The sequence below is a fragment of the Vanessa atalanta genome, chromosome 5 (assembly GCF_905147765.1).
Source record: "Vanessa atalanta chromosome 5, ilVanAtal1.2, whole genome shotgun sequence".
In the NCBI taxonomy this organism is placed as follows: domain Eukaryota; kingdom Metazoa; phylum Arthropoda; class Insecta; order Lepidoptera; family Nymphalidae; genus Vanessa; species Vanessa atalanta.
The window spans coordinates 7,928,466-7,943,554 of record NC_061875.1 but is presented as its reverse complement, the minus strand read 5'-3'; the positions used below and the strand labels follow the sequence as shown (position 1 = coordinate 7,943,554).

Genomic DNA, 15,089 nt, shown 5'->3' with positions numbered 1-15,089 from the left:
GCTCAAACCATACCAAAATGTAGTATGATTTTTATGAGATTAGATTGAACATATAGAGGGATCACTTAGTAAACTTCATTCCACTCTAGCTAGTCATAAACTCATAATCATACTATAGCAATTTATTACATATCTAATATTATTTATGTATTCTTACTTAACGAAAGGGCGAACTTGAACTTCGTACCGGTTTATATACCGTTGGTCAATGACGTCAGCGAACATTTGTAGTAGGCCGTGTATCAACTCACAGTGTGCATCAATACTTGCAGACGGGCGTACATTCTTATCGCTTGTATTTTTATTTTAATAAACTTTTATCAAGATGTACTGTATCATAGCGACGATAGTAGCATTATTGTATATTTTCTGGGACGTCAATTACTTTCTAAGAGTCGCTTTCACAATAGGCATTGGAAGATTATTCCAAAAGAAGATCGGAATAAATGAAACATCAACTATTTACGGTGAGTTATTTATTTGGTAAAAATATTTCTTTATCACTTTGATTAATAACAAGAAACCGAATTATTATTTTACTTATACATATTTATCATAAGATACTGTTTTTTTTTAAAGTCTTAAATTTTTTGCCAAATACTAATGTTATTATTGTTATTTATTGCTTATGAGATAAATTAAAATAATATGCTATAGTATTGTACACCTTAAAAAGGTCTACAAAAAGTCCGCAATAGTATATGTCTATCTCTTAAGTAATAGTGTACAGCATTAATCTTTATCCTATTATGTACCAGAAATACATTTCGCATATACATCAAAAAAGGCTCTTTACAGTAAGTCATTAAAATGAATATTTTAGAAGATTTAACAGATTAAAATGCAGGGACATAATGGTTTGTATTGTCTAATGACAAAAAAGTATCAGCATTGCATGCGTTTGAAGCCGAATAAATAAACCGTATGTTAATTATTAACCCTTATTACTGGTTATAAAAGAGAGATGACAGCTTAGGTTAATATTAAAATTTGACGAATCCTTAAAAAATTGCGACATTAATATTAAATATAACGAGGGATATATTATGTCAAATGTATTATAATAGTGTTCAAAAATAATGATGACATTAGAAATAATAATTAGATAATGACTTAAACATTTTTCTTTAATTATTATCGGTAACAATTATATTTAACGATTACAGGTTTTTGCACGACCCAAGATGTGGATATATTTTTACGGCATATGAACAATGCTCGTTACGTTCGTGAACTTGATTTCGCCAGATTCCAATTCTATGACAGAACAGGCATATACGCTAACATTAAGGCTGTTGATGGTCATGCACTGCAAGGTGCATCGAGCATTCGTTATAGAAGAACCATACCCATTTTTAGCGCATACAAAGTAGAAACAAAGGTGAAGATAATAATGATTTTGTTTATGTTAAATTATTCGTTTATAATTTATTCACTATATATAAAAACTATTGTTATAAATATGATGTATTTGATCCTTACGAACTCAAACAAATGCTGATTACGTATTCTATTTAATATACAAATATTTTAATTTTAAAATGAACATAGTGTATTGTCGATTGTTATGATGAGTAATAATTATAACATTGTCAAATAATCAATGTGGAAGTCGTCATTAAGAAACGACACGTATGAAACAAACCATATAGATACATATGTCTGCAATATATTTATTATATATTTGATATATTATGTATAATATAAAAATATGGTATTATTACACAAGCACTCATAGGTACATTTCCAGTAACGTTTTTTTATTTTTTTGACAGTTGGTTTACTGGGAAGACAAGACCTTGTTCATAGAACAGAAATTCATAACATTGAGCGATGGTTTCGTGAGGGCTATTGTATTATCGAGGCAGAATCTTATTAACATTGATTCAGAAACACTTTTGAAAAATATACCAGGCGCCGACGTAAAGCCCGAATGTCCAGAAGAAATCAAACATTGGCTTGAAGCCATTGAGATCTCAAGTGCCAGACTCAGAAAGAAGGATTAAAATTTTAAGTAAAATAAAATGTTCATAACAATCTAATATATTATTATCTAATATGTTTTTTATAAATGATTTGTATATAAAATGTTTGTTTGATTTGCATATTATTAAGTTATGGTAACTTTATAGGGGAACAAACACTAGTAGTAGAGTATTATATTACTTAATATAGCATTATGGAGCTTATGCCATGCAGTATTTTGTTACTGTTTACACAACCTGCACATTCTGAATAGTGTAGCTGTGTAGGGAGTTAAGTGAATTTTCGGTGTTAATTTCAAAGAGTCAAGATAGAGTGTTTACAGTATTTAATTAATTTAAATAAAACAGTTTTTTTTTGTTGGTTATATGCATATATTTTGTTGATTTAAATAATTCGCCGTGAGATATTAATACAATTAATATCACACAGCTCTGAAAGGTAAGATATCAGCTAATTTCCTGGCTATGTCATATGGTGTCCATATTGAGTTACTAAAACAACTCTTAAAGGCGATAAATGATAGAGTTTAATTTCGTCCTATTAACTTTAAGCCGATTGTATTTATCGTAAGACTATATTCTTAAGATAAACAATTAATAAATCAAACTATTTTATAACTATACATAAATATAAACAATAAGTTATTTACGGCATAGTTCGTATTATTATTGGTACGAAATTAAATTATAATTATATTTTTGCAACAAAATTGTACAACAAATGTTAGAAAATTACTCTTAATCGAGAGCGTAAGTAGTAGTTAAAATTTTAAATAATTTAAAATGTTCTCGACCATCTCGTCCTAAAAAAACAGGACCACACAAGCGATCATCTTATTTATAGTTAAATAAACTAGTCTTGTACCTTTGCTCTAAGCTCAATGGAACTAATTATTTAAGAAAAAAAATTCAAAATTAGAAATTGTGAGGTATACAAACCTTTTTAATTAACTTTAAGCCTAAGTATATTTTTCTTATAGCTTTCCAGCAAAGGGGTAATCTCAGAACATTTGATTTTATTGGTATATGGGTTTCTATCAATAAGAGTGATATAAAATGGCTAAATTGTAATTTAGTTATTGACTATTAATATAAATATCTTGATTACTCGGTTGCACTAAACTGGTGGCGCTAAACTTCGTGCCGTGTGTGTCGTGTCGCGTAACAATAATAAAATATCCATTAGCTTTAACAGTTTCAGCGGCCTCACAGAAATCTTCTCAATTATCGGTATTTGTTTTTGTTATGCTACTAAAGAGACCGCTCATTATGCATATACAGGAAAGTTATAGTGGTTCTAATATTACAAGTACAAAATAGAACCGTAAATATATTTTTAGGTCGAGTTTTCTTAGGATAATCATCAAAGTTATTTTTTTAAAATAATTATTGATACACGTTTTTCATAAATTTATATGAATTGAAAAATATATTTATTGCCTCTATTAGTTATAAGGAAGTTTCATTTTTTTCTCAGGTGTTCATAAATGTGATGCATCAGGTTAATATATTTACCATACTGTTATGTAATGGTTTGTACAGTGGGAGATTTCCTTTTTTGATATTTTTATCTAATTTCTTTATGGTTTTTGTATTCGCGAATTACATTAAGATTTTGTTTAAGTAATTACGGTATAACAACTATTTATTTTATAGTAAAATAATTGCTAAATAAATAATATATTTAATTACACATTGTCCCAAAACAAACGTCTCACTAATATTATAAATGCGAATTTCTGTGTTTGGGTGTTATTAAAATGCAATTGGGTGGGTCGTATTCTAATTAAATTTAGAATAAATGTTTTTAGGTAGTGTAATAGAGAAAATTATATTATGATACTTTTTATTTGAAATATATTAATTATATATTAATACACAACTAGCGGTAAAAATATATAAAAATAGAGCCAGACATATTAAATATTGATTTTAGTTTAATGCACAATTAAATAACAATTATGTTAAAATTTATGTGAGTTATTATTTTAACTAAGCACCTAATAAACAACACGAACAGGGTCTGGTTTTTACATAGGTTTAACGACTGCTAACTCTTTGAAAGGCTACAATTACACATCGTAAATTTTCTTTGAAGAGCCTAATGATGGTAAACAGTGATGGTAAACAGGTATCATTTTATTATATGACATTTCGAATATCTAATGCTTTACGAGTTATCCATAAGTTTAAGCTGGCTGAAAGATTGGTGGTTCTCAATGTTTATTATATAAATTAAAAATTAATATTAAATTGTAATATTAAATAAAAAATTAAAAATCATTACTTTTTTATAATATTATATGATATTGTAATATAATTGTTGCAATATAGGTATATTCATTATAAGAGTATTCGAACAATGATTTTACATCTTCAAGAAGAACCCAAACGCCTCTGTCTACTGTTATAAAATGAAACTAATATTTGTAAAGTAACATTCTCTCGTCAAATGGTTTAAATTATCGCCTGCCAGTTAAATCATATTTAGTATTTCCTAATCTTTATTTAAATTGTTTGTTAAAACAACAATGTTGTTAATACCAGAAATTTCTTGTCAAATTCAAATATTGTTACAAACAATAGTAACTAACTATTTAAATTCGTCAAATTGTATAACAGTTGTATCGGAAAATGCTCTGTTGTTTAATTTACCTAATAGTTTTATGTATCTCCATGCGAACAATACCGATGATCTCGCTAATCTTATGCTTAACGCTTCGGAGATGGGTTGTTCTGATTATATCGTGCAAATAAGTGATCCGGAAATATTTATGGTTGCATTTGAAAAAGTTGTTCACGTGGGAAACGTTCGAAGAAGTGATCGAAAAGTTATTATGTTACCTGCACAGAATAAAAATATCGCCAGCAATACCAGCGACGAAAATTTAATAAATATACTGTCAATGAAGGAAGTTAGTTTCGTAGCGAATGTTTTATTAATCGTACCTTCAGATTTAAACAGTGAATGTGATACATATGATTTGATCACACATAAATTTGTTGGACCAGATGAAAATAATAAACCTGTCTGGTTAGATACATGGCATTCTTGTACATCTAAGTTTGAAAAAAATGCTAACTTGTTTCCACATAATATGTCTAATTTATACGGCAAAATAGTAAAGGTTGCAGGATTTACATATACACCATATGTTTTGCTCGATCTTGATAGTACGACACCACTAGGCCGAGATGGTATAGAAGTGAGAATCGTTGATGAATTCTGCAGGTACTTTTAAAAAGATAGTAATGTCCTTAAAAAAATGTGAATTTTTATTTTTATAAATATTTACAGATGGATTAATTGCACTGTTGAAATTGTGAGAGATGATGAACATGAATGGGGAGAAATTTATGATAATCTTACTGGTGTTGGTGTTATTGGAAATGTTTTCGAAGATCGGGCCGATCTTGGTATAAGTAAGAAAATATACTATCAGTTACGATGTACCAGAATAATTAATATATTTCCAACTAATTTTTGGTTATATTTACAGCTGCACTGTATTCTTGGTTTGAAGAATATGTTGTAATGGACTTTTCGGCTCCATTTTTAAGAACCGGTATAACATGTATAGCTCCTTCACCGAGGTTCTCATCTCTTACGTTAAATGTATTAATACAATGAATAAGCGTATTAATATGATTTATAATTTTTATTTTTAAATTTTAGGTTACTAGCAAGTTGGGAAATGCCTTTATTACCTTTTAGTCTGTATATGTGGATTGGATTGTTTTTTACATTTATATACGCATCATTGGCCCTAATAGTAGCGAAAGGATTTGTTGCGGATGATGTTTTTTTGACTACTTTTGGGATCATGATTACGCAGGTAACCTAATTAATGGTTTCTTAAAATGATGTCCATCCCAAAGAATACCTTCTTTGTAACGTAACGGGCTTGGCAGTTAGAAATGTTACAATCCCATGAACCTGATAGCAAGTGAAACAATCGCTCCTAGGCTTTCTCACCAAGTTTTGTATTGATTCCAATTTATCGGATTTTAAGAGCGAAGGAGAGCGCTCACTTGAACACTAAAATGCGCTGGAGTGGTGGAGATAGTTATATATATGTACAGTGGCGTAGCTATCGTAGGGCTAGGTGGTGCAGTGCACCAGGGCCCCGGAGCTCAGGGGGCCCTCTAACCTTAGCTTTGAATAGAGATGACATATAGATTTAGCCTACTAATGTTCGTCTCAATGTATCCTGTATCCTATTTTTATTCCTATCTATAATTTTGAAGCGCAATATAAGTTAAAGAGGGGGTGAGGGCCCGTTTCTTTTTCTATGCACCGGGGCCCTTGTCCACCTAGCTACGCCACTGTATATGTATGTCGTTTTGGTTTAGGTATATATATGGTATTTTATATTTCGCATATTTTATGTGTTAAAGATACCAGTTACTAGTTTACGCTTACGTCATGGAGCACTTTAGAATTTTTTTATTTCACCTTCCTTTTCCTTTTATAATTTCACATTTAGCGAAAAATACCTTTCATTATTTAAAACATCATACTAATTGCTTAAAAGATACTAAAATCTAGGCTTAATACAAAAAATGTCGACAAGACCGCAGTCATTATGATTGAATTTATTTATTTAATCGATTGATCTAAAATGTTTAAAGACGGATAACAGTGTTTACGTAAGTAAAAAATTATAGCCTAGCTCTGAGCAAACAGACCTTGCTGCGATGGCTAAAAAAGATTGGTTAAACACAATTTATGGTTTTAAATTGAATACAATCTTTATGTACTTCGATACAGAGGATAAAACCGTTGTAATGGTAAAACTTTGTAGTATGTCAAATAAATAAATATATATTTCTATTTTCTATATTATTATATGAAAATATATATTTATGTACACACATTACGCCAAAAATGTTACCAAGGACGCAAATTCTATCTAGAATATCTGAGGGTAAGAAATTGATAAGATTGAAAAACTAGTATGGAGTGTATTTAGTAATAATGTATTCTCTATTTACGAAAAATAAGCAATAACAAAATCGTTTTTTTTCGTTTCTTTCGATGCAATTGCTTCAAATTACTAGCAATACCATCGAGACATAAACGTAAAATGTAATCAAAGATAATTAAATAATACAGCTAGTTTCTTGGTGTAAGAGCTTTGTGCAAGCCTTTCTGGGTAGGTACCAAATGTACTTTGCACTTATATCTATCTATCCCAGCCAAATAGCATTGTTTAGTATTGTTATGTTCTGGTAGGAAGTATAAGTGAGCCAGTGTAATTCAAACACAAAGGACGTAATTATCTTATTTCCTAAGGTTGGTGGCGCATTGATGGTCTGAAGAATGCTTAATATTTCTTACGTCGCTAATGCCTAATAATAATTTAAAATCTATTTATTATATTATCCGATTATTAATCGTTACAAATTAGTATAAATATGAAAGTTTTACTGTGTGTAAAAATATCAAATGCATACACAGATATTGTTATCTATATATTTTATAATATACGAATACGTATTCATATACATAATGCTAAATTATGTTTTAGACTTGTGTTGTATTTTTGTTTGTCTTATAAATTTATTTGAAATAGGAGAAGTATAATAAGTTGTTTTTTTGGAGTATGTTATATGAAAGAAATTTTCTGAATTTAGTCACAGCCCGAATCCGGATTTTCCTCATGGCGAATACGCAGTGTGGTTGGATGGATGATGATGACCGGTTTAGTTTTGGATAACGCATACGGAGGTGGTTTAGCATCTACATTCACCGTTCCCAAATATGAACCGACAATAGACACAATACAGGATATAGTCGATAGACAATTGACGTGGGGTGCTACGCATGACGCTTGGATATTTTCCCTAATACTTTCACAGGAGGTTAAAATACAATTTTTATAAAGATATTTTCATAAGATTTGAAAGAAAAGCTTGTGACTTTTAATATTATTGTATTTCAGCCTTTGATTCGGAACTTATTGAGTTTATTTCGTACGTATCCTGCTGAAGAATTAAATCGTAGAAGTTTTACAAGAAACATGGCTTTCAGTATTGAAAAATTGCCAGCTGGTAATAAAAATGTTTACTTTCATCATCATTAGATAGTAGGTGCATGTAGACAGATATATTTAAATAATAATGTTTATTTTTCGTAGAGAATTTTGCTATTGGGAATTATATAACGAAAGAAGCGTTATTAGATTTAACAATCATGGTGGAAGAATTTTATGCTGAACAATGTGTCGTGATGATGCGTAAAAGTTCTATGTATACAAACAAGTTAAGCGATCTCATAGGTCGCCTTCACGAAACAGGACTGTTGCTGGCATGGGAAACTCAGGTGTATTGCACAAATGTTTCGTCTAATATTTTATATTAATATTAAATATATGTTCTGGCAACGATCTGAAGACAGGCAAAAATTATGAATACTTAAAGAAATTTGAGTAAAAATATGTTTTAGAAGCTCATATACTTAAATTAAATTTTCAGATAGCCTTGCGGTACTTAGATTACAAAGTGCAACTAGAAGTGAAGCTTTCTCGATCAAAAAGGGACGTTGAAAACATAGAGCCCTTAGCGTTAAGGCACGTTGAGGTGGGTGTTCAATTAAATGTGTGTTTTTAAATTAAATAATAGATATCAAAGTAATTATCGAATACATTTTAAAATTTCAGGGTATTTTCATAATTTATGCTATTGGAATAATATTGTCATTCCTTACTTTCGTCATTGAAATGTTCATACACAGAAAAAAAACTAAAACATTACGACGAAATTCTGGTATGACCGATAGTGGTTAAAAACTCATGTATTTTTACAATCAATAAATGTATTTTCGAGAATTTTCTGTTTCTTTTCTACAACCTGCTACTAATTTTCTTGCAGATAAAATCTACTTCCTGAACCGGTGGTAGCTTTATATTTAATTCAACCCGTTTGATTTTGATAACCACACCTATGTCACGAAACATTGTGCCGAATTAATTTCAGAAGTATTTTTTCAACAGACTTAGATTTTCCAGTTAGTTTCCATATTTTCCGTCCCTTAAGTAAGGGATATTTTAATAAGAAATAATCATTGTCAGTATGGTTAAGAAAAAATAAATAAAAGTTAAAATTACTAAGAAGTAACTAATCTTTTTAAATAAAAATGGTTCATTTAATTTGGTTCGATTGCAAGATAATCATAACGTCATGTTTTTCACTTAATTTCAGCAAATAATTTAATGTCGTGTTCGAAATATAGTATTTGATTATGCTTTAAATTATATTAGCGGCGTAAAACAACACATGGGCCTCGTCGTATAATAATAAAAATATCCATAAGCTTAACTCATTTGATGGTCCTACAAAAATCTCCCCAATAGTATTTTCTTTAATATAAATATATATCTAATTATATAATAATAACAGATAACAGATATAATAATAACAATAACATAAGAACAGAACTGAGTGTAGTATTATTTATATATGTTAATGTCTCTTAATGAACGGAGCCCTTATTTTTATAAAACTAACTGCTTGCCAAAGATCCCTTATTATTTTAAGGAGAAGTTTTTCTGGCTTATTTAACCGCGCTGTCCTTCTGATGTTTTCTGAATAGATACACAAATTAGTTTCCTCACAATGTTTTTCTCTACTGCTGAGCACGATATGAATTATAAACTCAAGGTTAATTGGGCTCATACATATTAAATAAGAAGTGCTTTGTCAGATTTTAACCTGAGATATATCTTAACCAAATTAGAGGTCTCGACTCTTAGGGAAATAATTATGTTCATGTATAATAAATAAGTTTGAGTATAGTTAAATTTAAAGAAAATGATATAACATGAGATTAATTTATATCAATTAAGACAAGAATAACGATGATTTACTTACGTTATAATATTTTGGAATCCTGTCGTGGTAATGGTTAATAACTATAAACATTACAATATAACTTCATTTGTTATTTGTAGCTATAATACTCGTAGTTAAATGAAAAATTACAACTGTTTCAAAGACTAAAATTATTTGCATAGAAATTTTCTTTTGTATGACCAAAAGATGGTAAATACTGTAGTTAATAGACATAATTTTGCTAAATGGATTGTAAATACTGAATTTTTAAAGTAATTTTTTGCATGTTGGTATTTGCAAGAGTTTGCAAAATAGGTTCCAACAAGTATTTTACTGTTATTTCTGTGATCGCACGATTTATAATACATAAGTCACACATTACTTTTACAGTATTTTAATAGTATACTTGTATACAATAAGCATCTATACATTATTTAATTACAATATGTACTAGTATACAAGTAAATAGACTTGTGGCTGGCATAATGATGTAGATCTCGAGTATCCTGGGGTTTAAACCAAACCAATTAAACCCCTAGTATCCTGTGCGTCGAAAACCATGTAAAGCCATTGGTCCTGCGTCTGGACTCTCTCCGGTCGTGTTGAATTGCCGTCTCATCGGTTTATCAGTAATGGAGTTAACCTGTATTTGCATACACGCTAGAACACTATTCTATCTCCTGGCTTAATAATCTTATATTCCGAAAACGGTCAGAAGTACATCCTTATAGTGAAAGTCACTATATTCGATAAAGTTAATTATTAATCTAAGTAGGTATAAATGTTAATCTTTTCACTCTTAGTTCTTACCTAAGTATTACGAGTTAAGACTATATCGAAGGAGCCAATGGTTGCTTGGCCAGATTTGAATCTGAGGAGGATTCAAATCTGGCCAAGCAACCGTTGGCTCAGATTTTTTACATCCTTAATTTTTTTTAATGATTCACCTTATGCTTGAATACATGTTTGGAATGGTATTTGGTATACGTTAATCCTTTCACTCGTAGTGAAAAATGTGATAACGCATATTACTTTCATAAATTTGTGTAACAGAAGTGTCAGGTGAGACGCCAGTGGTTACTATTTTTTCCAAATGTATAAAATTGCATGGAGTACTTGTTCTCACCTCTGGACGGGTGCTCCCCAGTACCAGCTCCTTCCATTTGACCCCATCCAACGTAGAGCGGCTCAAATTATCGACGATCAATTAAAGGCCGGCAACGCACCTGCAAGCCCCTCGGTGTTACAGATGTCCATGGACGGTGGTAGTCACGTTCCATCAGGTGAGTCCCTGCTCGTTTGCCACCATTTGACATAAAAAAAAAGATCAAGCCCTTTCCAATCTGCTTGACCTTTTGGCTTTACGTAGAGATGTTGGATCGCTCTGCGTCTTCTACAGAATTATACACGGGGAATGTTCCGAGGAATTGTTCAGATTAATCCCGGCTGCTGCAATTGACTTTCGGACATCTCGTCGAAATTCAAAATATCACCCGCACCACCTAGATGTCCGAAAATCCACAACTGCGCGATTTTTAATCCCTCGCACAACCATTCTGTGGAACCAGCTTTCACCGGCGGTTTTTCCGAACCGATACGACTTGGGAACCTTCAAGAAAAGAGCGTACCGGTGCCCGGTAGGTGCCGGAGCCCCCTGGTGTTGCAGATGTCCATGGGCGGTGGTAGTCACTTTCCATCAGGTGAGCCCCCTGCTCGTTTGTCAACTCTAACATAAAAAAAAATTGCTAAAATTAGTAACTTTGTTTTAAAAGGTATTTTTACATTTTGAAAGGAACCCTAATCATTTGTATAAAAACTCGCTCAATTTTCGATTTCGGATTATTCTTTAGAAGTAAATAGAATTAAATAATATCTAGCAAAAATTTTAGAAAAGATCGGTCCCTTTGGAATACTTAAATATGTTAACAGTGATGCCAGAAACTATGTGGTCCCTAAAAATATTGTTACAGGTCGTAATTAGTAACTATTTACATTCATCGTACTGTATAACTGTCGTATCTGAAGAGCATCTTGACATAAAATTACCAAATCATTTCATGTATATTTCTGCGAATAGCTTTGAGAGCTTTACAAACCTGATGCTAAACGCTTCAGAGATGGGTTGTTCTGATTACATCGTGCAAATGAGTGAACCAGAAATATTTATGAATGCTTTTGAAAATGTTGTCCACTTGGGAAATATCAGAAGAAGTGATAGAAAAATTATTATTTTGCCTACACAAAGTGCAGATAATAACAGTAAAAATAAATTAATAAGCATATTGTCCATGAAAGAAGTTAGTTTTGTGGCAAATATATTAATAGTTATAGCTTCAGATGTATCGCATGATTGCGACACTTATGATTTAATTACACATAAATTTGTTGGATTGGCTGACCACAGCACACCTATTTATTTAGACAAATGGAACTCTTGTACAAGAAAATTTGAAAAAAATGGAAATCTATTTCCACATGATATGTCTAATTTATATGGTAAAACGGTTAAAGCAGCAGGATTCACCTATAAGCCTTATATTTTATTAGATTTGGACCCAACTATTGTACCCGAGGGTCGTGATGGCATGGACGTGAGGATTATCAATGAATTTTGCAGGTACAAATATAAATATAATATTTTTTTCTGCGTAGATAAGTATTTTAATAAAATTCTGTTAAAGGTGGATCAACTGTACTATAGAATTAGTACGAAATGATGAACATCAGTGGGGAGAAATTTATGACAATCTTACTGGTGTCGGAGTTTTAGGAAACGTTGTCGAAGATAAGGCTGATCTTGGCATAAGTAAGGACTTTATAATTTTCTCGTTGTTTTAAAGTTCAATCTAAATTTACTGAATTAGTAATGTCTACTATTTTGCAGCGGCCTTGTATTCTTGGTATGATGAATTTGTAGTAATGGATTTTTCAGCACCTTATATCAGAACAGGTGTAACGTGTATTGCCCCTTCACCGAGGTATTTAATTTGTGTATATTTAGTAATAAACGATATTTATTAAAATAATTTTAAACTTCAATTTTAAATTTAATTTTTAGCTTATTACCGAGCTGGAAGTTACCTTTACTACCATTTACTCTATATATGTGGATTGCCTTGTTCTTTACATTTATTTTTGCATCTTTAGCTCTAATCGTTGTAAAGAAATTTGAAACAGACAAAGTTTTTTTGATTACTTTCGGAATAATGATAACTCAGGTAAAATCTATGTAAACATTTGATTTATAATTGTTAAATATAAATTTTATAGATGCAGTATAAAATAGTGCAATCATTTCTTTTTGATTAGATAACTCAATTAAAGAGATTTAAATACAGAATGGTTTAATTAATTTAAATATAAGCTGAAAATATTATTAATAATAAAAATATAAATAATAATTTGTGATGTAGTCACAACCAGAATCGGGATTCCCAACATGGCGTATACGCAGCGTCATTGGATGGATGATGATAGCTGGGTTAGTTTTGGATAATGCTTATGGAGGAGGCTTAGCTTCTACCTTCACTGTTCCAAAGTATGAACCAACAGTTGACACGATTCAAGATATTGTTGACAGAAATCTTATGTGGGGCGCTACGCATGACGCTTGGACATTCTCTCTTATACTGTCACAGGAGGTCCTTTTCATTTTATATTTAAACATAATTATGAAATGAGTCCCTTGATATTAACATTTTAAATTTAAATAAAGTACTATTTACTACTTCCGATTTTGTAGTTAATATTCCATCTAAGAATTAAATTATTAATTATTTATAATATGCACTTGATAAATTAAGTAAAATACATTTAACATTTTAGCCTAGAATTAAGAAGTTAGTAAGTTTATATAAAACATACCCCGCTGAAGAATTGAACCGTCAAAGCTTTATTAGAAATATTGCCTTTGGAATTGAAAAATTACCTGCTGGTAAGAGGAAGTTAATGATGAATAATATTATCGTGCATTATACAATAGAATACTTTTTAAAATAAACACTTCTTCTTCAGGAACTTTCGCAATTGGGGAGTATATAACAAAAGAAGCATCGTTGGACTACACAATAATGCTGGAAGAGTTTTATTTTGAGCAATGTATAATGATGATGCGTAAAAGTTCAGTGTATACGAATAAATTAAGCGATCTTATAGGACGCCTCCATGAATCAGGGCTTTTGTTAGCTTGGGAGAATCAGGTTATCATTTCTGTCTTACTTACTTACTGGTATTCTTTCTTCAGTAGGCTTATATGTAAGATCATCTGGGTGTGGTATGTGGGTAAAAGTGGGTGGAAAAATACAGGGACAAAACACATCCGTCACTACTATCGGCATCACATTATGGTGTAAAGATTTAAGGATATCGGTATAAGGAGAATTAATGGTCAATTTTCCTTATACTTTAATGGTTCATATTTTTCACAGCGCATAATGTCCTGGGCGTTGGGGGCTACTTGCATATGCTTAATAGCATGTATTTAATACAAAAGTTAAATAAAAAAGGAATAATTTTTCTCATTCAACATATAATGGGGAAAAAGATTACATCGATACATTTAAATTTCTAGATAGCGCTACAGTATTTGGATTACAAAGTACAACTTGCAGTGAAACTTTCGCGTTCCAAAAAAGATATCGAAACAGTTGAGCCACTTGCCTTGAGACATGTTCAGGTATAATTTGTATATTAAAAATAATAAGTATTTTAATTTAATTTCAAAAAACAATACAATACTTAACAGATATAAAAATAAAAATAAAATATTTTAAATTGCAGGGAATTTTCTTTATTTATGCCGTTGGTGTAGTTGTATCTCTCCTCGCTTTGGGCATCGAAGTCCTTGTACATAGAAATAAATAACAGAAGTGTTGTAAGTTTAGAACCAATATAAATGTATTTTGATAGTATAATATTTTATAAGATGTATTTGCACGCTCAGTTTAAATTAAACATTAAAAAGCAAACACACAAATATTTTAAAGTAGACCTGAATTTCCTAATTAAATATTTAGATGTTTCTGTAAAATATTTTTTACAACATTGGATAATGTACCTATGTACTAGTTCTGTTTAATGTTACTATTATAATATTGATAAGCGCACACCAAAAATTTCGAGTCGACGTAGTGCTTTTTAGTGACTGCAAAAAATGCTTAGTATTTTTTAAAGATTAGTCAGACATGTCCCTAACGTCTTGAGAGTGATTTTGCTAATGCATTTGCATAAGCAAAATATATTTAAATTATTATATTATAGGTATAAAAACAA

At 30.6% G+C, this 15,089-nt stretch overlaps 2 protein-coding genes across 2 annotated transcripts; both read left to right on the top strand.

The window, feature by feature from the left end:
• Positions 1-240: 240 nt before the first annotated feature.
• Positions 241-2,082, top strand: LOC125064194 (protein THEM6-like). The gene is made up of 3 exons (XM_047671121.1): positions 241-467; positions 1,167-1,381; positions 1,776-2,082. Exons 1-3 carry the CDS (start codon positions 326-328, stop codon positions 2,004-2,006), a joined length of 588 nt encoding a protein of 195 aa, XP_047527077.1. The 5' UTR covers positions 241-325; the 3' UTR covers positions 2,007-2,082.
• A 2,434-nt stretch (positions 2,083-4,516) lies between these two features.
• On the top strand, positions 4,517-14,681 carry LOC125064355. Its single transcript, XM_047671345.1, has 19 exons — positions 4,517-5,217; positions 5,284-5,408; positions 5,486-5,579; positions 5,662-5,821; positions 7,623-7,850; positions 7,931-8,039; positions 8,126-8,310; positions 8,463-8,567; positions 8,648-8,768; positions 8,981-8,994; positions 11,708-12,435; positions 12,500-12,624; positions 12,703-12,796; positions 12,877-13,036; positions 13,232-13,459; positions 13,644-13,752; positions 13,833-14,017; positions 14,389-14,493; positions 14,598-14,681. Exons 1-19 carry the CDS (start codon positions 4,517-4,519, stop codon positions 14,679-14,681), a joined length of 3,660 nt encoding a protein of 1,219 aa, XP_047527301.1.
• Positions 14,682-15,089: the final 408 nt, after the last annotated feature.